The sequence below is a fragment of the Haliotis rubra genome, unplaced genomic scaffold (genome assembly GCF_003918875.1).
Source record: "Haliotis rubra isolate DU_JTF1 unplaced genomic scaffold, ASM391887v1 Scf26, whole genome shotgun sequence".
Lineage (NCBI taxonomy): Eukaryota > Metazoa > Mollusca > Gastropoda > Lepetellida > Haliotidae > Haliotis > Haliotis rubra.
The window spans coordinates 1,772,864-1,796,184 of NW_025766669.1; the positions used below are offsets into that span (position 1 = coordinate 1,772,864).

At 43.7% G+C, this 23,321-nt stretch overlaps 1 protein-coding gene and 2 long non-coding RNA genes across 8 annotated transcripts in view; 1 reads left to right on the forward strand and 2 right to left on the reverse strand.

Annotated features, from left to right (window-relative positions):
• Positions 1-442: 442 nt before the first annotated feature.
• On the reverse strand, positions 443-983 carry LOC124280070. The gene is made up of 2 exons (XR_006899569.1): positions 871-983; positions 443-709 (listed from the first exon to the last, which is right to left on the reverse strand). It is a non-coding gene; the product is annotated as an uncharacterized LOC124280070 (long non-coding RNA).
• LOC124280068 lies at positions 517-2,263 on the forward strand. Of its 6 annotated transcripts, XR_006899566.1 has the most exons (11): positions 517-605; positions 742-775; positions 886-936; positions 1,014-1,047; positions 1,297-1,381; positions 1,450-1,483; positions 1,518-1,534; positions 1,569-1,636; positions 1,671-1,704; positions 1,782-1,849; positions 2,205-2,263. It is a non-coding gene; the product is annotated as an uncharacterized LOC124280068 (long non-coding RNA). The 6 variants fall into 6 exon arrangements; XR_006899564.1 differs by having other exon boundaries at positions 1,297-1,398; positions 1,450-1,534; XR_006899562.1 differs by having other exon boundaries at positions 1,450-1,534.
• Positions 1,694-23,321, reverse strand: part of LOC124280052 (nuclear pore complex protein Nup133-like) — a 55,425-nt gene continuing 33,797 nt past the window's right edge. Inside the window, 16 exon segments of the mRNA XM_046715931.1 lie at positions 1,694-1,735; positions 1,779-2,581; positions 6,328-6,413; positions 7,280-7,347; positions 7,690-7,770; positions 8,385-8,441; positions 9,074-9,135; positions 10,054-10,126; positions 11,425-11,484; positions 12,112-12,236; positions 16,934-16,973; positions 17,927-18,060; positions 19,222-19,435; positions 20,215-20,352; positions 20,699-20,818; positions 22,839-22,941. Coding sequence (XP_046571887.1) covers positions 2,445-2,581; positions 6,328-6,413; positions 7,280-7,347; positions 7,690-7,770; positions 8,385-8,441; positions 9,074-9,135; positions 10,054-10,126; positions 11,425-11,484; positions 12,112-12,236; positions 16,934-16,973; positions 17,927-18,060; positions 19,222-19,435; positions 20,215-20,352; positions 20,699-20,818; positions 22,839-22,941 — 1,498 coding nt within the window. The 3' untranslated portion in view covers positions 1,694-1,735; positions 1,779-2,444.

The following is a 23,321-nucleotide window of genomic DNA, read 5'->3' on the forward strand; positions in this document are numbered from 1 at the left end:
TATCTTAGAAAAAGTCAGTGCATCTAAACATAAACGTTTTCTTGTTCCATCCAATTTCCACAATCATCATTGGGGGCTCTTCCTAGATTCTCACAAACTCCTGCTTGTATTTATTTCGGAAAGTCAATAATAGGTTTCTTTCCTTTAAATATCTCTTCTCGATATCCTTTGGCTGAGACTTTTGAAAACACGCACGCATGCACGCATGCACGCACACACCTGTTATATGATTTGTGGCAGGGTATACAATGTCAGCATTCACTTAAATTGTTTTGTGCAAGGAGACCTCGGTGACCATCAAACATTAATGCCAACTGACTGAGACTTTGTTTTTCACTAGTTCTATCTTGAGGTAAGACATCTTCCAGGTCCACGATTCCATCTATCCGCTTAGGGTGTCCTATGGATAGACAATACACCAGCACACAGACAAGGAACACCATTTACTTGAGTGAACATTTCATTGATTTCTGAGACATCATACACTATATACAAAACAGAAGCAGATTGTTTATATTAGTGAGATGTACAATGACCATGCTGCTGATCCGCTTGTCTTACACAGGACCAGTTCTTACACAGGACCAGTTCTTACACAGGACCAGGTCTTACACAGGACCAGGTCTTACACAGGATCAAGTCTTACACAGGACCAGGTCTTTCACAGTACCAGGTCTTACACAGGGCCTGGTCTTACACAGGGCCTGGTCTTACACAGTACCAACTCTTTCACAGTACCAGGTCTTACACAGGACCAGTTCTTACACAGGACCAGGTCTTACACAGTCTTACACAGGACCAGTTCTTACACAGGACCAGGTCTTACACAGGACCACCAGGTCTTTCACAGGACCAGTTCTTACACAGGACCTTACACAGGACCAGGTCTTACACAGGACCAGTTCTTACACAGGACCAGGTCTTACACAGGACCAGGTCTTTTCACAGGACCAGGTCTTACACAGGACCAGGTCTTACACAGGATCAAGTCTTTCACACTTTACACAGACCAGGTCTTACACAGGACCAGGTCTTACACAGGACCAGGTCTTACATTGGACCAGTTCTTACACAGGACCGGACCTCAGTTCTACACAGGACCAGGTCTTACACAGGACCAGTTCTTACATTGTACCAGGTCTTACAGGACCAGTTCTTACACAGGACCAGTTCTTACACAGGACCTGGTCTTACACAGTACCAGTTCTTACACAGGACCAGTTCTTACATAGGACCAGGGTCTTACACAGGACCAGTTCTTACACAGGACCAGGACCAGTTCTTACACAGGACCAGTTCTTACACAGGACCAGGTCTTACACAGGACCAGGTCTTACACAGGACCAGGTCTTACACAGGACCAGGTCTTACACAGGACCAGGTCTTACACAGGACCAGGTCTTACACAGGATCAAGTCTTACACAGGACCAGTTCTGGCACAGGACCAGTTCTTACACAGGGCCTGGTCTTACACAGGACCAGGTCTTACACAGGACCAGTTCTTACACAGGACCAGTTCTTACACAGGGCCTGGTCTTACACAGTACCAACTCTTTCACAGTACCAGGTCTTACACAGGACCAGGTCTTACACAGGACCAGGTCTTACACAGGACCAGTTCTTACACAGGACCTGGTCTTACACAGTACCAACTCTTTCACAGTACCAGGTCTTACACAGGACCAGGTCTTACACAGGATCAAGTCTTACACGGGACCAGTTCTTACACAGGACCTGGTCTTTACACAGTACCAACTCTTTCACAGGGACCAGGTACCAGGTCTTACACAGGACCAGGTCTTACACAGGACCAGGTCTTACACAGGATCAAGTCTTTCACGGGACCAGGTCTTACACAGGATCAAGTCTTTCACAGGACCAGGACTTAAACAGGGTCAGGTCTTTCACAGGTCAAGTCTTACACAGGACTAGGTCTTACACAGGATCAAGTCTTTCACAGGACCAGGACTTAAACAGGGTCAGGTCTTTCACAGGTCAAGTCTTACACAGGACTAGGACTTACACAGGATCAAATCTTACACAGGACCAGGTCTTACACAGGACCAGGTCTTACACAGGATCAATTCTTACACAGGACCAATTCTTACACAGGACCAAGTCTTACAAAGGACCTGGTGTTGCACAGGACCTGGTCTTACACAGTACCAGGTCTTACACAGGACCAAGTCTTACACAGGACCAGGTCTTACACAGGATCAGGTCTGATATTGTTGGTTGACCATGACACGCTGCCTGGAATTGTTGGTTGACCACGACACATGTTGCCTGGAATTGTTGGTTGACCAGGACACATGTTGCCTGGAATTGTCGGTTGACCACGACACATGTTGCCTGGAATTGTTGGTTGACCAGGACACATGTTGCCTGGAATTGTTGGTTGACCACGACACACTGCCTGACATTGAAGGTAGATCGGTGGGCTTTAAGCCATGATGTTTTTCATGTGTTCATAGCCTGCTCTGATGAGGTACTGGAACTGGGAGTTGTGTCTGCAGGCTCCGAGCTCCTCGCTGGACAGGATCACTTCCTGGGAGGGCAGTACATCTTCCAGCTCTCCTCCTGCAACACACACATCTCACGTACAATATCATATCTCACACACCCCTTGGGGGTGAACCTCTGCACAGCTCTGTGCCTTAACAAGCAGACTGACACATTCAGCCAAGTCACATTGTCTTGATTACTGAAATTCTCTCAGGAAGCATGTTAGGTGTATCTAAAAGGTTATTATTATTGTTATTGGATATTTATATAGCGCACATATCCACGCACTAGTGCATGCTCAAGGCATTGGTACTTTTACCCTCAATCAATGGATGTCAATCTCAACAACACATCTTATTATCAATCTCAACTCCCTAGGGAGAATTCAACTCTTGCTGCCACAAGGCGCACCGAGTTATTGTGGTTTTCCCATCCTTACGAGGTACCGATTCACAGCTGGGTGGACTGGGACACATAATCATAGTACTTTGTCCAAGCTTACTGCACGTTGCTGTACCCTCAACTAGGTGTTTTATTCATATACCAACGGTTAGAGGGAAGATAATTTGGAAGATAAAGTATAACAATTCGTGGAGATGTCAGTTAATATCCACATCTGTGTATAGACAAATGAACCCAGAATTGCTATTCTCCTCTTCTTCCACCAGCAAGAAAAGGGCCATAAGTGCAATAGCACAGGGAGACAAGATCACCAGCACTAGCACAGGAAGACAACAAAACTAGCACTAGCACAGGGAGACAAGATCACCAGCACTAGCACAGGGAGACAAGATCACCAGCACTAGCACAGGGAGACAAGATCACCAGCACTAGCACAGGGAGACAAGATCACCAGCACTAGGGAGACACACTAGGGAGACAAGATCACCAGCACTAGCACAGGGAGACAAGATCACCAGCACTAGCACAGGAAGACACCAGCACTAGCACAGGGAGACAAGATCACCAGCACTAGCACAGGGAGACAAGATCACCAGCACTAGCACAGGGAGACAAGATCACCAGCACTAGCACAGGAAGACAAGATCACCAGCTAGCACAGGGAGACAAGATCACCAGCACTAGCACAGGGAGACAAGATCACCAGCACTAGCACAGGAGACAAGATCACTAGCACTAGCACAGGGAGACAAGATCACCAGCACTAGCACAGGGAGACAAGATCACTAGCACAGGAAGACAAGATCACTATCACAAGATCACCAGCACTAGCACAGGGAGACAAGATCACTAGCACAGGGAGACAAGATCACCAGCACTAGCACAGGGAGACAAGATCACTAGCACAGGGAGACAAGATCACTAGCACTAGCACAGGAGAGACAAGATCACCAGCACTAGCACAGGAAGACAAGATCACCAGCACAGCACAGGGGAGACAAGATCACCAGCACTAGCACAGGGAGACAAGATCACCAGCACTAGCACAGGCTCTAGCACAGAGACAAGATCACCAGCACTAGCACAGGGAGACAAGATCACCAGCACTAAGCACAGGGAGACAAGATCACTAGAGACACTAGCACAGGAAGACAAGATCACCAGCACTAGCACAGGGAGACAAGATCACCAGCACAGGGGAGACAAGATCTAGCACAGGGAGACAAGATCACCAGCACTAGCACAGGAGACAAGATCACCAGCAGAGACAAGATCACAGGGAGACAAGATCACCAGCTCTAGCACAGGGAGACAAGATCACCAGCACTAGATCACCAGCACTAGCACAGGGGAGACAAGATCACCAGCACTAGCACGGGAGACAAGATCACCAGCACTAGCACAGGGAGGAAGACAAGATCACCAGCACTAGCACAGGGAGACAAGATCACCAGCACTAGCACAGGGAGACAAGATCACCAGCTCTAGCACAGGGAGACAAGATCACCAGCACTAGCACAGGGAGACAAGATCACCAGCACTAGCACAGGGAGACAAGATCACCAGCACTAGCACAGGGAGACAAGATCACCAGCACTAGCACAGGGAGACAAGATCACCAGCACTAAGATCACCAGCAGCACAGGGAGACAAGATCACCAGCACTAGCACAGGGAGACAAGATCACCAGCACTAGCACAGGGAGACAAGATCACCAGCACTAGCACAGGGAGACAAGATCACCAGCACTAGCACAGGGAGACAAGATCACCAGCACTAGCACAGGGAGACAAGATCACCAGCCAGCACCAGCACTAGCACAGGGAGACAAGATCACCAGCCTCAGCACTAGCACAGGGAGACAAGATCACCAGCTCTAGCACAGGGGAGACAAGATCACCACCAGCACTAGCACAGGGAGAGACAAGATCACCAGCACTAGCACAGGGAGACAAGATCACCAGCACTAGCACAGGGAGACAAGATCACCAGCACTAGCACAGGGAGACAAGATCACCAGCACTAGCACAGGGAGACAAGATCACCAGCACTAGCACAGGGAGACAAGATCACCAGCACTAGCACAGGCAGACAAGATCACCAGCACTAGCACAGGCACAGACAAGATCACCAGCACTAGCACCAGCACCAGCTCTAGCACAGGGAGACAAGATCACCAGCACTAGCACAGGAGACAAGATCACCAGCACTAGCACAGGGGAGACAAGATCACCAGCACTAGCACAGGAGACAAGATCACCAGCAGCACAGGGGAGATCACCAGCACACCAGCTCTAGCACAGGGAGACAAGATCACCAGCACTAGCACAGGGAGACAAGATCACCAGCACTAGCACAGGGAGACAAGATCACCAGCTCTAGCACAGGGAGACAAGATCACCAGCACTAGCACAGGCAGACAAGATCACCAGCAGCACAGGGAGACAAGATCACCAGCACTCAGCACTAGCACAGGGAGACAAGATCACCAGCACTAGCACAGGGAGACAAGATCACCAGCACTAGCACAGGGAGACAAGATCACCAGCACTAGCACAGGGAGACAAGATCACCAGCACTAGCACAGGCAGACAAGATCACCAGCACTAGCACAGGGAGACAAGATCACCAGCACTAGCACAGGGAGACAAGATCACCAGCACTAGCACAGGGAGACAAGATCACCAGCTCTAGCACAGGCAGACACCAGCACTAGCACAGGCAGACAAGATCACCAGCACTAGCACAGGGAGACAAGATCACCAGCACTAGCACAGGGAGACAAGATCACCAGCACTAGCACAGGGAGACAAGATCACCAGCACTAGCACAGGGAGACAAGATCACCAGCACTAGCACAGGGAGACAAGATCACCAGCACTAGCACAGGGGAGACAAGAGCACCAAGATCACCAGCACTAGCACAGGGAGACAAGATCACCAGCACTAGCACAGGGCAGAGGAGAGATCACCAGCACTAGCACAGGGAGACAAGATCACCAGCACTAGCACAGGGAGACAAGATCACCAGCACTAGCACAGGGCTCTAGCACAGGCAGACAAGATCACCAGCACTAGCACAGGCAGACAAGATCACCAGCTCTAGCACAGGGAGACAAGATCACCAGCACTAGCACAGGGAGACAAGATCACCAGCTCTAGCACAGGGAGACAAGATCACCAGCTCTAGCACAGGGAGACAAGATCACCAGCACTAGCACAGGGAGACAAGATCACCATCACTATCAGAGAGAGAGACAAACACAATAGCATTAGCACAGGGAACCAGAGTCAACAGCAATAGCAAAGGAAGCCATGTCACCAGCACTGGGATAGGTCTAGAAGGTCAGCACACCAGACAGTGTGTATAGACCACTTGTACAGATCAATTCTGGGGATTCAGTGTTACATGGACTTACCTTCTGTGTATGCAAGATCGATGGTCTTGAAGAACACTGTCTCCCGGATGATGTCCAGCGGGTCACCATCTGCCGGGTTGGTCCAGCTGCCAAACACAAACACCAGTTTGTTGAGTCACTGCTATAGGAGGTCTGGCTATGGACCCTCATCACACAGCCGCCAACTGGCCCAATTTACACGTAGTATTTTGCTACAAATGATCTGGTCAGGACACCAACATGTGATGACACTGTTGACATAAGTTGATAATTTTACACCTTAGTTTTAGTCTAGTACAACATGTGGTTGGTTTGTTACTAATGCCGCACTCAGCAATGTCAACAGCAGTCTGTAAATAATTGAGTCTGGACCTGACAATCCAGTGATCAACAGCATGAGCATTGATCTATGCAAATGGGATGCGATGTCAACCAAGTCAGTGAGCCTGACCAGCCCATCCTGTTAGTCGCCTCTTATGACAAGCAGGGATTGCTGAAGACCAATTCTAACCCGGTATCTACTACAGGAACTTCCAACAAGTGGAGTTATTCGACTGGATAGATGCAGCACTATATATACCCGTTGTTAAACAACACAAGCTTATATTCTACAGGAAGATTAATGATTACCCTCTCTGTTTTGGAGGCTCTCAACATTTAGTCATTGCAATATATTTTCCATAGATTGGCATATCATATTTGCTTTTTTAAGTTGTAAATTCGTAAGAAATATGAACAATTCAGGCTAGTCTGCTGATATCAACAACCACAGTATATTTGACCATCCGGTCCAGTTGAGGACTTTTTCTTTGGTCATAACTAAAAAACTTCAAACTCAGTCAAAAGATAAATAACAAACTCAAATTTAGGTAAAGTTGCCCTTGAAAAAAATCAAAATAATTACTTTGATTTCTACTACTTTATTCCTGGCTACTTGTGCCTCAAAAGCAAAAGATGTACCATTCATACTTACTTGTCTCTTAAAATGGCGCGACACCAGATGTGTAGTTTGAGGTCCTCTAAGTCTGCACCTCCATCTGCCTGAAACGGACAAAAGTATTCCACATACTCATGTGGGGTAGCTATTTTGGGACAGACAATGACAGATCCAACAAGATCATGGAGGTGACACAAGGGCCTGGAACTTTCGGGATAGACAATGGAACATTCCCCACTCACACAGACTGAGGATACCTACAGGGTGCTACTTGGGGCAAAGACAGGGGCAAAGACAATGGCAATGTCATGGAGATAGAGTCCTACTTGGGGCAAGGAAACAGCACATCACAAGGACACACTGATGGAGGTGATTCGGGAATGCTACTTTCAATAAGAACATTACTATCAACATGACATTGTTGCCACTGACCACGTGCTACTCACTTTATCAATATACTGCAGGAGGTCCAGGGCCTTCTTGAAGTCATACTCTGAAGCCATCTTGTTCTTGTTCCCGACATACAGCTGAAACATTCGGCCATGTGTGAAGAATGAAGATAAACTAAATACTGTGGTTAGATTTGAGGGAAAAGTTACAGGTACGCCAGCAATAAATATGGCGACAGTCTGTAACTAGTCGAGTCTAGACTAGACAATCCAGTGATCAACAGCATGAACATCAATCTCAGCAATTGGGAAATGATGACATGCATCAACCAGGTAAGTGAGCCTGACCACCGGATATTGTTAGTTGCCTCACACGACAAGCATGCCTGTTACTTGAAACACAGATGGTTTATGTCTTAACTGATTAAGTCAACAAAATATGGATGGACAGACAGATGGATTGCTTGCTTGATTGATTGGTGTTTAGAACTGCACTCAGCAATATTCCAGCTATAAGGCGGCGGTCTGTAAATAATCAAGTCTGAACCAGACAATCCGGAGATCAACAGCATGAGCATCAATTTAGGCAATTGGGAATGACATGTATCAACCAGGTCAGCAAATCTGACCACCCGATCCTGTTAGTCACCTCTTACGACCAGCATGGGTTACTGAAGTCCAATTCTAACCCATATCTTCATGGGTCCAACACAAAATTTTATTCCTTCCTTCAAGACAGCAGTAACCCTCACCTCAATCAGTTCTGTGGGAGTCATCACGCCCATGTTGGTGGGGTCCATGCCAAGTGTCTGCAACAAGTTAGGGAGACAAATTCTCATACACTCCCTCAAGAAATATTGGATCGAAATAACCAGCTGACCTTCCATCATGTGCTCGGTGCCTCTATTATCAATGCTTTTCACAGGGTTTGACAAATCAGACATTTCAGGTGGTTAGTTGGGCCACACTGTCAGACAACCATGACAATGTGATAAAGTTTACTGGCCTTAGTGTATCAGGATATTTGTAAAGCTCCTGTTCTTCAATTCCTCTTGTGGATAGTGTTTGAACATTTTATTTCATACAAACAATTGAAAAAACTGCTGAAAGTTCAAAGCTGAACATACTTCACTATTACACAGGCACAGGTAGTCACGTGATCATCTGAGCGATCTGCACGCTTACGGAGATGATTGACAGGTGCTGATGTCGGAGTGGGGTCAGAGATCGGGGTGTGTGTGTGTGTGTGTGTGTGTGTGGTCAGAGGCCAGTAAGATTTGATTCAACTTAGCCTACAGCACGTTTCCACACATGGTCGTAGAAGAAGAGGAGATGTGCATACCGTGAGATAGGATAAGTTTAAAAATTTCTTAACATATTGATGACGCAGTCTGAATGTGAATGAGTGAGGTAAAGTCCACCAAAGGGTGGACTGTCTCACCTCCAGCACCTCCTCTGGCAGCTGCTCCTGGTGGAGGATCAGGGTCAGCTCATCGTTGATATCTGCAACACACAGAGTCACTTTACAGCGACATCAGGTTGGTACACACGCACACCCCATCCCACATACATCCCACACCTGTACAACACAGTGGATGGCACTCACACATTTGGGAAACATTCTGTGTTAAAGTTTTACCACATTCACTCTAATGTCATTCCTAAAGACACACATATATATATAGATATATATATATCAGTTTTAGAGGAAAATGTGGACTATTTTTGTAATGGTTGCTTGCACACGGGTGACTGTCAGACAGCTGATGATACCAGAGCAAGGCAGGTGTTGGGCACTTGGAGGGGCGGTGGGGTAGCCTGGTCGTTAAAGTGTTTGCTCGTCGTGCCAGAGACCCGGGTTCGATTCTCAACATGGGTACAATGTGTGAAGCCCATTTCTGGTGTCCCCTGCCGTGATATTGCTGGAATATTGCTAATAGTGGCATAAAACAAAATTCACTCACTCACGCACTTGGAAGGAGCTTGTATGCACAGTGGACAGTCCAGGGAGACAACTTCTCCATTACTTCTGACACAGAGAGGCAATGTAAGCTGGGAAGATTTCTTTTGTTGTGTTGTGGTCAGTGTTCATATGACAGTTTAAGGTGTTTTAGTGTAATAGAATTGTTAGGAAGTAAACATATCACATTAAAGTGAGTGGTGTCAAATAGATCTTTTATACATTGTGTGACTTAGTGGTCAGAGTGAGTGAGTGAGTGTGTGAATGGAATGCCGTTTTTAGCAATATTCCAGCAATATCACAGCAGGGGACACCAGAAATGAGCTTCACACATTGTACCCATGTGGGGAATCGAACCCGGGCCTTCAGAGTGACAAGAAAATGCTTTAACCATTAGGCTACCCAACCACCCAACTTGATGGTCAGAAGTTCTATTGGTACATCATGAGACACAATCTCACCTTCTACGCTGTCCTCCATGGACTCAGGGTCATCTGCTGCCAGAGCCGCCAGCTTGCTCAGGCTCAGCAGTGTCTGTAACATACCATAGCAACCTGACTTAGATACTGAATCAGCAGGCAGTAACAGGAACAAGTGTTTGCCACTGATATGGCAATGTCCTCCCACCGCTAAAGAATGGAATATTTATAACATATTTACTACTTTTTATTTTTTGGTCACATAAAAGATGCCTGATATGACTGGGGTCTGCATAATCACCCAATGTAGGCTGTCGACATAATTGAAGACATCTGGTGCAATGTTTTATGAGATATCGCATTTACAAATGTTTGAAAAGTGGTCAAAGTGTCGTGGTGACCTTGAAGATAAAGTCAAGGTCACCCAAATCGACTGTTGTCTGGGTAATCCCCCAATGTAGGCTGTCACTAAATTTGAAGATATTGGGTACAACAGCGCATGAGATATCGCGTTAACAACAATCTGAAAAATGTCCAAAGTGTCGTGGTGACCTTGAAGATAAGGTCAAGGTCACCCAAATCGAATGGTGTCTGGGTAATCCCCCAATGTAGGCTGTCACCAAATTTGAAGATATTGGATACAACAGTGCCTGAGATATCACGTTAACAACAATCTGAAAAATGTTCAAAGTGTCGTGGTGACCTTGAAGATAAGGTCAAGGTCACCCAAATCGAATGATGTCTGGGTAATCCCCCAATGTAGGTTGTCACCAAATTTGAAGACATTGGGTACAACAGTTCATGAGATATTGCGTTAACAAGAGTTTGAAAAGTGGTCAAAGTGTCCAGGTGACCTTGAAAATAAGGTCAAGGTTACCTAAATCGAATGGTGTCTGGGTAATCCCCCAATGTAGGCTGTATCCATATTTGAAGACATTCGGTACAACAGTTCATGAGATATCGCATTAACAAGAATCGGACGTACGGACGGACACCGCTGAATACATAGTTCCCCGTTCCCGTTCAACATCATGAGCATTGATCTAAGTAATTGGGATATGATGACATGTGTCAACCATGTCAGCAAGCCTGACCACACGATCCCGCTAGTCGCCTTTTACAACAAGCATGGATTGCTGAACACAAATTCTCACCTGGATCTTCACAGGTTCATATGGAAATATCAGGTATAGTACGGTCAACTGAGCACAATTTGAAACATATAGACCTATTAAAATTACTATCAAAATAGCTTACTTCAAACGAATGCTCTAGTCACTTAAGACATTCTGAAACAGTCCTTGTGTGTACTGGACTCACATTTGCGTGTCATGTAAAACCCTGGGACTCTATACAGCAGTGACAACTTAAGACTGATACATCCACTGCGACATGCGGATCAAGATACACTACCTTTTTCTTTGCTAAGAAGGCTGTTTCTCCTTGAGCCAAACTAAACAATGTTTCATGAGCCTGTAATGACAAAAAATGATAGTAAAAAATGACAGAATTTCACTTATTTTCATTCATTCATTATTTCCTTTCTCAATCACTCATTTACTTACTCATAGCATCTTGACTCCTTTCTTGACTATACCTGTGCTCTTGATGCTTGTTTTCAGAGTTTAAGTAGAATGTTTGTAATCCAGCAGTTTTATAAGAAATACAGTGCTCTCAGTTTAAAATCGTGTTTACAATCTTCTGTGAGCTTGAAATGGCCAGTCCAGTTGGCATATACGGTATAGGAATGAGACATCACTGATAAGAGAGGGGCATAGGAGTAGCCAAGTGGTTAAATCGTTTGCTCATCATGCCCGAAGACCCGTGTTCGATCCCCCACATGGGTGCAATGTGTGAAGCCTATTAGGATAGGAATGCTTTGTCACCAGACGGAAAGCAAACGGGGTTTTTTTAAATTTCTAGAACCTGATAGCCATGGATAAAAACATCAACAGTACCAGGATGTGTTTTCTTTGTTTATCAGTAAACACATCACATTACCCAAATCTTAACCCCTCAGTCACATAGACTTTGACAGTTACCTAATCCAGGGAGGCGTAGATATTTTTAAGATGTTCACATCCCTGATCTGTTACTGACCTTATCGAAGTTGTTGGTACCGATGTCGTGAAGCCAGCTGAGGTACCTTGTGTTGTCAGAGTTCAGGAACTGACTCAGGTCAGCATCGGTGCCAATTGGCTGGGACAAGAGACGGCCTCGCTTGCCTGCAACACACAGGTATATACCACTATCAAACTGCTTCCTAGCCACCACAGACATGACAAACATCAAGGAACACACAGCACTGGGTTAGGAAAGCACATGACAATATTCTAGGAGTTCTTAAAGTGAGCCAAATTAGAACAAGCAGATGCAGCCAATATTTACTAGGAAAATTGAAACGGTACGCTCTTACCATGGTATGTGTTGCGGCACAAGGCCTTCGGTTCGGTCCATTTCGGTTCGGTATATTAGATATGATCATCATGCAGAAAACTGACAAGAGCCTTACATTATTTTTTCATTTTGAATGAACAAAATAGCTTTTAATGTAATATTTTCCAATTTCACAAAGCTGATAGAATGAGAAAGCAAATATTCTATTGACACCATTTTTTATTATTCAACTTAAAAGGTTTGAAAAGATTCCAAACATTAACATGACTTGAGCAACTACACTGACAGTGAATGCTGAGACCATGTTTGACAAAACCCACAAAGATGACCTTGACCCATGGCAGACATGACAGCAACATTTTATGTGATAGAATATATGATGATACATGAAAATATCCATCCCTGTAGAGGACACCATGCTTCTAAACTGACAATGACAATCACATAGCCATGTTGTACCGAATCCTATACCTTTATTATTATTGTAGGATAGGATATTTATGTAGCATACATATCCACACAATTAGAACATGCTCAAGGCGCTGGTTTTTCCCTTGATCATTGGATGTCAATTTCAACGGCACATCGTATTATCAGTCTAAACTCCCTGGGGAGCATATAACTCTTGCAGCCACTAGGTGCACCGAGTTGATGTGACTTTCCCATCTTTACGAGGTAGCCATTGACTGCTGGGACACAGTCACAGAGCTTTGTCAAAGTACACTGCACCTTGCTGTACCCGCAACACGGTGTTTGCACGTATTCATGAATTTTTTATTTTGTCACCTTGATCTTTGACCTTCTCATAGTAGTACACAAAATCGTCTCCAGATACATCTGAATAAATTTATTGAAGGCCATCCTGTTTTATCAATGATCTTTTAACCATTTCCACATAATACATCATCTCACAATTAACTCATTGGTGAACTTGACCTTTGCAATAAATGCAGTTGACATTTAATGTGGTAGGGCGAAAACGTAAATCTCAGAAACTGAATGCTGACTTTGACCTTTGTGTGATGTTAACCAAAAACTTCCAAAGCAGGGCCTAGATTTTCGAAGCTCTCAGAGCACTAAGATAGTCATAAATTAATGTTAATGTATGGCACTTATGACTATCTTAGTGCAAAGAGAGCTTCGAAAATCTAGGCCCAGGACGTTACCCAGGACTACCAGACAACACAAAGACAGGGAAGTCACAGGATGTTTAAATGTCAAACATAACTCATGTGAAATGAGATTGATTTACTAAACCTTTCACGCTTAACATGTTATTTTATCAAATTTGATTGTTATAATTTGTTTTTACAAATATTATCATCAGCCAAGATAAACAGACAGAAGTCAGCCATGAACTTGACCTTGCAGTCTGATGTTTTAGGATGAAGGAGGGCTGTAGAAGGAATGATATCACCACAACCCACCATGAACAAGAACAGTAGAACTACATAAACATAGCTAGGTTTTTGGAAAAGCCCATTGTACCAGTCATAACTTTATTTGCTTCATTAACACGTGACACATGTCATTAGATATGTGGATGTCAATCTGGCAACAGATGTATTCCTGAACACTGCAATGTACATGATATTGACAGGTGTACATGTCAAGTAATCTCCACCATGTTCTCATATGTCACTTCATACTGAACACTGATCTGCTCCATAACTCATCAAGTGATACTGTAACATGCCATGCTTTACATCCATTATTAAATATCCATCACCTATCTTGTTCTTTCAGGACCATAATACACAGAATCACAAATCATGAATGACAGCTATTGTTGTTGATACATAAGGCCACATACAAAACCCACCAGTTACATGTACAGTTCATTGACATGTCATGTTACTGTCTGTTGTACCTATTAGGGATGGATGTATTTGACATGTCATGTTACTGTCTGTATGTACCTATTAGGGGTGGATGTATTTGACATGTCACATTACAGTCTGTATGTACCTATTAGGGGTGGATGTATTTGACATGTCACATTACAGTCTGTATGTACCTATTAGGGGTGGATGTATTTGACATGTCACGTTACAGTCTGTATGTACCTATTAGGGGTGGATGTATTTGACATGTCACATTACAGTCTGTATGTACCTATTAGGGGTGGATGTATTTGACATGTCACGTTACAGTCTGTATGTACCTATTAGGGGTGGATGTATTTGACATGTCACGTTACAGTCTGTATGTACCTATTAGGGGTGGATGTATTTGACATGTCACATTACAGTCTGTATGTACCTATTAGGGGTGGATGTATTTGATATGTCACATTACAGTCTGTATGTACCTATTAGGGGTGGATGTATTTGACATGTCACATTACAGTCTGTATGTACCTATTAGGGGTGGATGTATTTGACATGTCACGTTACAGTCTGTATGTACCTATTAGGGGTGGATGTATTTGACATGTCACATTACAGTCTGTATGTACCTATTAGGGGTGGATGTATTTGACATGTCACGTTACAGTCTGTATGTACCTATTAGGGGTGGATGTATTTGACATGTCACGTTACAGTCTGTATGTACCTATTAGGGATGGATGTATTTGATATGTCACGTTACAGTCTGTATGTACCTATTAGGGGTGGATGTATTTGACATGTCACGTTACTGTCTGTATGTACCTATGAGGGGTGGATGTATTTGACATGTCATGTTACTGTCTGTATGTACCTATTAGGGGTGGATGTATTTGACATGTCACATTACAGTCTGTATGTACCTATGAGGGGTGGATGTATTTGACATGTCACGTTACAGTCTGTATGTACCTATTAGGGGTGGATGTATTTGACGTGTCACGTTACTGTCTGTATGTACCTATTAGGGGTGGATGTATTTGACATGTCATGTTACTGTCTTTATGTACCTATTAGAGATGGATGTATTTGACATGTCACGTTACTGTCTGTATGTACCTCTTAGGGGTGGATGTATTTGACATGTCACGTTACTGTATGTATGTACCTATTAGGGGTGGATGTATTTGACATGTCACGTTACAGTCTGTATGTACCTATTAGGGATGGATGTATTTGACATGTCATGTTACAGTCTGTATGTACCTATTAGGGATGGATGTATCTGACATGTCACGTTACTGTCTGTATGTACCTATTAGGGGTGGATGTATTTGACATGTCATGTTACAGTCTGTATGTACCTATTAGGGGTGGATGTATTTGACATGTCACGTTACTGTCTGTATGTACCTATTAGGGATGTATGTATTTGACATGTCACGTTACTGTATGTATGTACCTATTAGGGGTGGATGTATTTGACATGTCACGTTACAGTCTGTATGTACCTATTAGGGATGGATGTATTTGACATGTCATGTTACTGTCTGTATGTACCTATTAGGGGTGGATGTATTTGACATGTCACATTACAGTCTGTATGTACCTATTAGGGGTGGATGTATTTGACATGTCACGCTACTGTCTGTATGTACCTATTAGGGGTGGATGTATCATGACATCTGTATGTACCTATCGTTACTGTCTGTATGTACCTATTAGGGGTGGATGTATTTGACATGTCACATTAAAGTCTGTATGTACCTATAAGGGGTTGATGTATTTGACATGTCACGTTACGTCTGTATGTACTTATTAGGGGTGGATGTATTTGACATGTCACGTTACATCTGTATGTACTTATTAGGGGTGGATGTATTTGACATGTCACGTTACTGTCTGTATGTACCCATTAGGGATGGATGTATTTGACATGTCACGTTACAGTATGTATGTACCTATTAGGGATGGATGTATTTGACATGTCACGTTACAGTCTGTATGTACCTATAAGGGGTGGATGTATTTGACATGTCACGTTACGTCTGTATGTACTTATTAGGGGTGGATGTATCTGACATGTCATGTTTCTGTCTGTATGTGAGTGAGTGAGTTTAGTTTTATGCTGCACTCAGCAATATTCCAGCTATATGGAGGCAGTCTGTAAATAACTGAGTCTGGAACAGACAATCCAATGATCAACAGCATGAGCATGGATCTACACAATTGGGAACCGATGGCATGAACCAACCAAGTCAGCGAGCCTGACCACCTGCTCCAGTTAGTCGCCTCTTACGACAAGCATGGGTCACTGAAGATCAATACTAACCCGGATCTTCACGTTACTGTCTGTATGTACCAATTAAGGGTGGATGTATTTGACATGTCATTTGGGGTGGATGTATTTGACATTTCATTAGGGGTGGATGTATGTGACATGTCATTAGGGGTGGATGTATTTGACATGTCATCAGGTGTGGATGTATTGGACATGTCATTAGGGGTGGTAGATTTATTGACATGTCATTAGGGGTGGATGTATTTGACATGTCATGTTACTGTGTATGTATTTAACAGGGGTGGATGTATCAGACATATCACATGCAATACAAGCAGCTGATCCCAGTCTATTCCTACTGGGGTTGAGCCCCGTTAAAGTGAAATCACATTGGTTGTCAGTTGGGAGAACTTACCTTCCTTCATGTACCAGTGGAAAAGGAAGTTGGAGAAACCCTGCAAACAACACAGAGAACCATGTACTCATTGCCTTCATAAGATAACATTTCATTTCAGTTGCTCTTCAGGTTTGGTGAACATGTTGACATCCTGCGGACAATTGGTACTGATGGATAATCAGTCATACAGTTAAAGACATCTTTTTATATATATACTGACCAGTAAAAGAAACGCAATTCAAGAAATCAAAACAATTTATTCCACTGATCCAATCCAAACTCAAGCTGAAAAAGTATAATTTCATGAATTCTGAGTTGCGTTTTTATTGCTGGTCAGTATATGTATTAACTTAAAAAAGTAAAATCAAACTTGAACATTGTTAGATCATTCTGGACATGAGTTGGAGTTTAAGTTCTCAGCTATAAACCCAAACCTGTCTGCCATTTTGAAATGAATATAAAAAGCGTCTACAAGTTGTAATATATATTCAATAAGGACTGGGAGACAGACCACACCTGGTAGTTAGGTTGTTGTAAAATCAGATCAATCCAAATCATTATCCAGTTTTATGGAACTGTTATTCAGCTCTATTCTATAACAGTAGAGGGCGGTGCGGTAGCCTAGTGGTTAAAGCGTCCGCTCGTCATGCCAAAGACCCGGGTTCGATTCCCCAAAGACCCGGGTTTGATTCCCCACATGGGCACAATGTGTGAAGTCCTTTTCTCGTGTCCATTGCTGGAATATTGCTAAAATCAGCGTAAAACCGTACTCACTCACTCACTCACTATAACAGTAGAAGAAAGACTGACAGCCAAAATTGGAACTGTTCCCTTTATCTAAATAACTCACACAATGATATCCCTATTCAACCAATCTTTATATAATAACAACATTCTTCTCAGAGTACATATCTACAAATGGATCCTAATAGCTTCATGCCCAGTCAGCATTATCCCCATGAATTGTTGTTGTTGTGATAGTTAGCACTATGTTATAGAGAGTATACCTACCTTGTCTGCAAACTGCTGAGTGTAGCGTTGAAGTCTCTCCTCATTCTTTGTAAGTTCACAGATTTTTACCAAATTTTCAAAATCGAAGTATTTTTCAGCCAGTGTGGCTGCCCTCTCGTACTGTTCATGGTCCACTGAAACAAGTACAACATGGCCATCTTATCCTTACTCCTCCAGAGTAACTCTATATCGGAATGGATCTGATTCAAGATAACCACTATAGAAGACATCAGAACATGCAATAATGTGCCTTCAAGCAAACACATTAAGACATGGAATCCGTCAAATGAACCTACAAGGTCGTCAGTACACCTGACATAATTCTGCAACATGACATAAACCTACACAGTCCTTGGTACACACGACATAAACCTACAAAGTCCCCAGTACACCTGACATGAACCCACAAAGTACCCAGTACACCCGACATGAACCCACAAAGTACCCAGTACACCCGACATGAACCCACACAGTACCCAGTACACCCGGCATGAACCCACAAAGTACCCAGTACACCTGACATGAACCCACATAGACTAAGGCTTAGTCTCTGAATATATATAATTTGGATAGTAACAAACAAGCCCATTTATATTGAAAAGGAGCCCTAGGGAGACCAGAGATTCAAAACCTGAGGAAATCTAGACTTGCTTTATTTAGGGCTTTAGCACTGCAGAGAGGGCTAGGCAGTAGGGAAAATAATGTTGTTCAGGGACTGTGAGACAGACTAGAACCCACACAGTACCCAGTACACCTGACATGAACCCACAAAGTACCCAGTACACCCGACATGAACCCACACAGTACCCAGTACACCTGACATGAAGCCACAAAGTACACCTGACATGAACCCACACAGTATCTAGTACACCTGACATGAACCCACAAGTCTCCAGTACACCTGACATGAAGCCACAAAGTACACCTGACATGAACCCACACAGTATCTAGTACACCCGACATGAACCCACAAGTCTCCAGTACACCTGACATGAACCCACAAATGCCCCAGTACACCCGACACAAACCCACACAGTACCCAGTTCACCCTCCATGAACCCACAAATCCCAACAACAACCTTTGGTACCTAGTCCCTAGTGCACGTTGTATACTGAGAGAAACAAATAAAGGAACACAGGATAATTCAAGTCGTCTTTTAATATTTTCCAGGTTTCATCATCAGCCTTGAACAGCGCTGTGGGAGGATATCTGAGAATGAATAAAGGAACATTGCCATGAAGTGGTGTTCCCTTATTTGTTTCCTTCAGTATATGTATATAGAAGTATAGCATACTTAGAGGGGAGATGAGTTTGTCTCGCTCCTGTTCATATTTGCGATGCAGCTGGTTGTACTGGTCCTGGCGGCGTGGACACTGCTGCAGTGACACCAGCTGACTCTTGTACCCGTCCAGGAGGACGTCGGCAAGCCCTAGTAGCTGCTGGAACAACACACCCTGTGTCTCGATGTCCCGCGCCTCGGGCACCGCGCTCTCTATTGTCAACATGTACTGGAATAGAAAGGAATGTCAGTGGACAACACATCACTGAGTAGCCTGGTACACGTCAATATTCTCAGTACACGTCAATATTCTCAGTACACATCAATATTCTTCAATATTCTCAGTACACATCAATATTCTCAGTACACATCAATATTCTCAGTACACGTCAATATTCTCAGTACACGTCAATATTCTTCAATATTCTCAGTACACGTCAATATTCTCAGTACACGTCAATATTCTCAGTACACTATTCTCAGTACACGTCAATATTCTCAGTACACGTCAATATTCTCAGTACACATCAATATTCTCAGTACACATCAATATTCTCAGTACACGTCAATATTCTCAGTACACGTCAACACTCTGACTCAGGTTTGAAATTAGAAACAAAAAATATCTGGATCTATATAAGCTTGGCCAGAGGACGATATTCAGCCCCAGATGTCTGCAGCAAACATCACTTGGAAAATGCCCAATTCAGCTAATGACCAATGTGATGGCTCAGTCGAAGCGACTTGTATTTCACTGGTAACAGGACCAAGAAGTAGCTTTAATAATTAATTTTACACTACTGAAATGATTACCATCTTAAAACACGAAAAAGAAGCCTTTGAAATTAGGAAATATGAAGAAAAACATTTTCCTCACAATTTTCCTGCAAATGATTTTAGTTTAAGATCACTGATGTCAATACTGACACATCTTTATTAATCTCTGACATGAATCAAACAGCATTGATATTCACGGAACTTGCAGGTTTGATCTGTGAGGACACTGACCTGTCTGGTGAGCATGGTGCGGATGCCGCGACTGCCGCCTGCTGAAGTCCAGGGTATGTACTCCAGCTGTCTGTCTGACCCCCCCTGGAACACTCCAGCCCGGGACTGACGGTACTGTAGACCACTGTGCAGCAAACCCTGTCACACAAAAAAGTCAAATCTTAGCTTGCATACTGGTGGACAGATGAAATAACTGACGCATACTGAGAGGTTCTATTTCAATACATGAACTTGGCACCTTGCAGTCTTTCTCATCGTTTCTCATATTGCAGATCGAAATATAAATAACAAACATGTAAACTAACATTTAAACTTTATTACATTTTTACAATTAATGGAAAATGGCAAAATACCGAATTGAGTTTTAAGTGAGATGGGTACAATTTATTTGGTTACTCAAAGGAAAATTGAAATGAACACAAGCGAGTACATAACTCAATGACCCAAAAAGTTATCTGTAGCTCTGTAAAGGACAGGTACATACCTCCAATATTCCATTGACTGAGGACACTATCATCACACACTGTTTCGGAGACTGATCTGACGACAGGCTCTCATCTTCATATTCAAGCAATGCTGAGACTACTTCTGGGATCCTGGATACCTAGATTAGGAAAATGTATACCTGAGACAGCACAATTATTTTAAACACAACATTAGAAACAAACGCAACCAGTAGTCCAAAGCATTCTCTGTGGTGCGGGACAGTGGATTGTGGATTTGGTTGGTTGCTTGTTTCACGCCGCACTCAGCAATGTTCCAGCTACATGGCGGCGGTCTGGAAATAATCCAGTCTGGACCAGACAATCCAGTGATCAACAACATCAGCATCGACCTAGGCAATTGGGATACGATGACATGTTTCAACCAAGTCAGTGAGGTTGACCAACCAATCCCCTTAGTCGACTCTTACGACAAGCATGGGTTGCTGGAGACCAATTCTAACCCGGATCTTCACAGGTCCTGGACTAGTGGAAGAAACTTAAGGAAATGTCGAATGACATATTATCTTATCATAAAGATAGGTCAGGGGTTTGCATCTACAATTAAAACAGATATCAAATTCATTTAATTGTCAACTTTGATTCAGTGTAATAAATCTCCATACTAGTTTGATAAATAGTCCAGAGCATTTGTTACCAAAGGTTGTTGTTGGGACTTTGTGCATTCATGTTGGGTGTACTGGGGACTTTGTGGGTTCATGTTGGGTGTACTGGGGACTTTGTGGGTTCATGTTGGGTGTACTGGGGACTTTGTGGCTTCATGTCAGGTGTACTGGGGAATTTGTGGGTTCATGTTGGGTGTACTGGGGACTTTGTGGGTTCATGTCAGGTGTACTGGGGAATTTGTGGGTTCATGTTCATGTACTGGGGACTTTGTGGGTTCATGTCAGGTGTACTGGGGACTTTGTGGGATTCATGCTGGGACTTTGTGGCTTCATGTCAGGTGTACTGGGGACTGTGTGGGTTCATGTTAAGGTGTACTGGGGACTTTGTGGGTTCATGTCTGTACTGGGGACTTTGTGGGTTCATGTGGGTTCATGGGTGTACTGGGGACTTTGTGGGTTCATGTTGGGTGTACTGGGGACTTTGTGGGTTCATGTTGGGTGTACTGGGGACTTTGGGGTTCATGTTGGGTGTACTGGGGACTTTGTTCATGGCTTCACTGTTGGGTGTACTGGGGACTTTGTGGGTTCATGTTGGGTGTACTGGGGACTTTGTGGGTTCATGTCAGGGTGTACTGGGGACTTTGTGGGTTCATGTCAGGTGTACTTTTGGGACTTTGTGGGTTCATGTGGGTGTACTGTGTGGGTTCACTTTGTGGGTTCATGTTAGGTGTACTGGGGACTTTGTGGGTTCATGTCCTAGGTGTACTGGGGACTTTGTGGGTTCATGTTGGGTGTACTGGGGACTTTGTGGGTTCATGTCAGGTGTACTGGGGACTTTGTGGGTTCATGTCAGGTGTACTGGGGACTTTGTGGGTTCATGTCAGGTGTACTGGGGACTTTGTGGGTTCATGTCAGGTGTACTGGGGACTTTGTGGGTTCATGTTGGGTGTACTGGGGACTTTGTGGGTTCATGTTGGGTGTACTGGGGACTTTGTGGCTTCATGTTGGGTGTACTGTTGGGTGTACTGGGGACTTTGTGGCTTCATGTCGGGTGTACTGGGGACTTTGTGGCTTCATGTCAGGTGTACTGGGGACTTTGTGGCTTCATGTCGGGTGTACTGGGGACTTTGTGGGTTCATGTCAGGTGTACTGGGGACTTTGTAGGTTCATGTTGGGTGTCGTGCAGTAAAGGACTGGTGCTATTGTGGCATGTTTTCAAGAAAGCCCAATGTGTCCATGCATGGTCTATTTTTGCATCATTCCAACTAGACTAAAAATGAAGGAATGGTGCTGAATATGGGATGAAGATAAACTTCTTCTAATAATTATCCGGTATGACTGAGATACTACTTGGTGAACAACTCCCTATACTTCATGTTTTGCATGTTCTATTTTTGCATCATTTCAACCAAACTAAAAATGAAGAAATGGTGGTGAATATGAAGATAAACTTCTTCTCATAATAATCCAGTATGACTGAGATGCTACTTGGTGAACAACTCCCTATACTACCAACCTCTCTGTAGAAGACGTCAGCCGGGGAAAGGCCAGCAGGAATGTTTGCATCTCGCATAGACTCCAACACTCGTCGGATACAGTTGTCTACGATCACACTTTGGCTGGACATCAACAAAAAGATCACATAAACATCCGCCATTTCATTAGACAGCAACCACCATGAGTACTGCAGTTTACAGATTATGAAGTCAACAGTTTAAAATGTCAACAAAGATAAAAAAAACAAACCGCTCAGCATTAATCACACGATAACATTCAAATATATTCGAACTAACCTGTAGAGGTTTCAGATTCTTTGAATATATTCCTCCTTGGGGTACTTATAAGCATTTAAATGTCCATTTAAATTCCCTACGACAGTTGTAACAATATTTGAATAAAAATATTTACAAAACAAAAACTACGTTTTGTCTTGTGAGACCACCCTTACAGGGCCCTCCGGCCCCCTACAGCCAAGAGCAGGTAACTCTAGACCGTAACC